The sequence below is a fragment of the Mesitornis unicolor genome, unplaced genomic scaffold, assembly GCF_000695765.1.
Source record: "Mesitornis unicolor isolate BGI_N332 unplaced genomic scaffold, ASM69576v1 scaffold31966, whole genome shotgun sequence".
Lineage (NCBI taxonomy): Eukaryota > Metazoa > Chordata > Aves > Mesitornithiformes > Mesitornithidae > Mesitornis > Mesitornis unicolor.
In genome coordinates this window covers 6003-6747 of record NW_010193488.1, presented here as the reverse complement: position 1 = coordinate 6747, position 745 = coordinate 6003, and the positions used below count along the sequence as shown (strand labels likewise).

The 745-nt window shown below is 62.3% G+C and overlaps 1 protein-coding gene across 1 annotated transcript in view; it reads right to left on the bottom strand.

Annotated features, from left to right (window-relative positions):
• Nucleotides 1-359: 359 nt before the first annotated feature.
• The window catches only part of CKAP2L (cytoskeleton associated protein 2-like), a gene marked incomplete at its 5' end in the record, with an annotated part of 5594 nt that continues 5208 nt past the window's right edge, over nt 360-745 (bottom strand). The window contains 2 exons of the mRNA XM_010187476.1: nt 360-603; nt 688-739. Coding sequence (XP_010185778.1) covers nt 360-603; nt 688-739 — 296 coding nt within the window. The remainder of the gene's footprint in view (nt 604-687; nt 740-745) is intronic.

The window sequence follows — 745 nt, the reverse complement described above, 5'->3', positions numbered from 1 at the left end:
CTGGGGACACGGGGCTGCGTGTGGGGGCCCTGCCAGGTGCTGCCCAGGTTGGGAAAATGCAGCTCTGTGGCAAATCCCTGGGGCCACAGAGCCTGGAGCACGGCAGAGCGTGACTGGCACCGCCCTGCAGCGGGGAAACTGGGGCGTGCGTCAGCGCAGAGGAGCCGAGGGCAGTCCCAGGGGACCCTGCACCTTGCACACCGCTCACTAGGCCACACTGCAAGTTTTATATATTTAAAATACTGCTTACATGGCTGAAACAGGCTTATTACAAGCCATCCCTACATATTTACATCTGAGAGGCAACAAGAGGTCAGTGGAGTGTGAGGCAGCGCAGGGGGGCGAGCAGCCTGCACCCCTCAGCAGCGCTCGGGGGGACACAGACTGACGCCCTCCAGCTCCACCACCTCCGGCAAAGCCTCGTTTTTCCGGAAGAGGAACTGTGTGTCCTCCTCAGCATCCAGGATCTCGCTGAGGGATGACACCACGGGGTCGTGGTCCTTCAGCATCTCGGGGTAGCGGCTCCCAGCTCGCTCAACCCGCAGTGAGCGCCGCACCGGCGTCACGAATTTCAGCTCCGGGCCTTCCAGTGGCTCCTTCCCTCTGCGGGGAGGACGAGAGCTTTCAGGTGAATCTGAAAACCCCACGGAGGGCATTTGGTGCCAGGAGTGGGTGGCTCGGCCTTACCTGGACGCAGAGGTCACCTGCAACTTGATGGAGGGGGGCAGGCTGGGCAGGGAGGGCC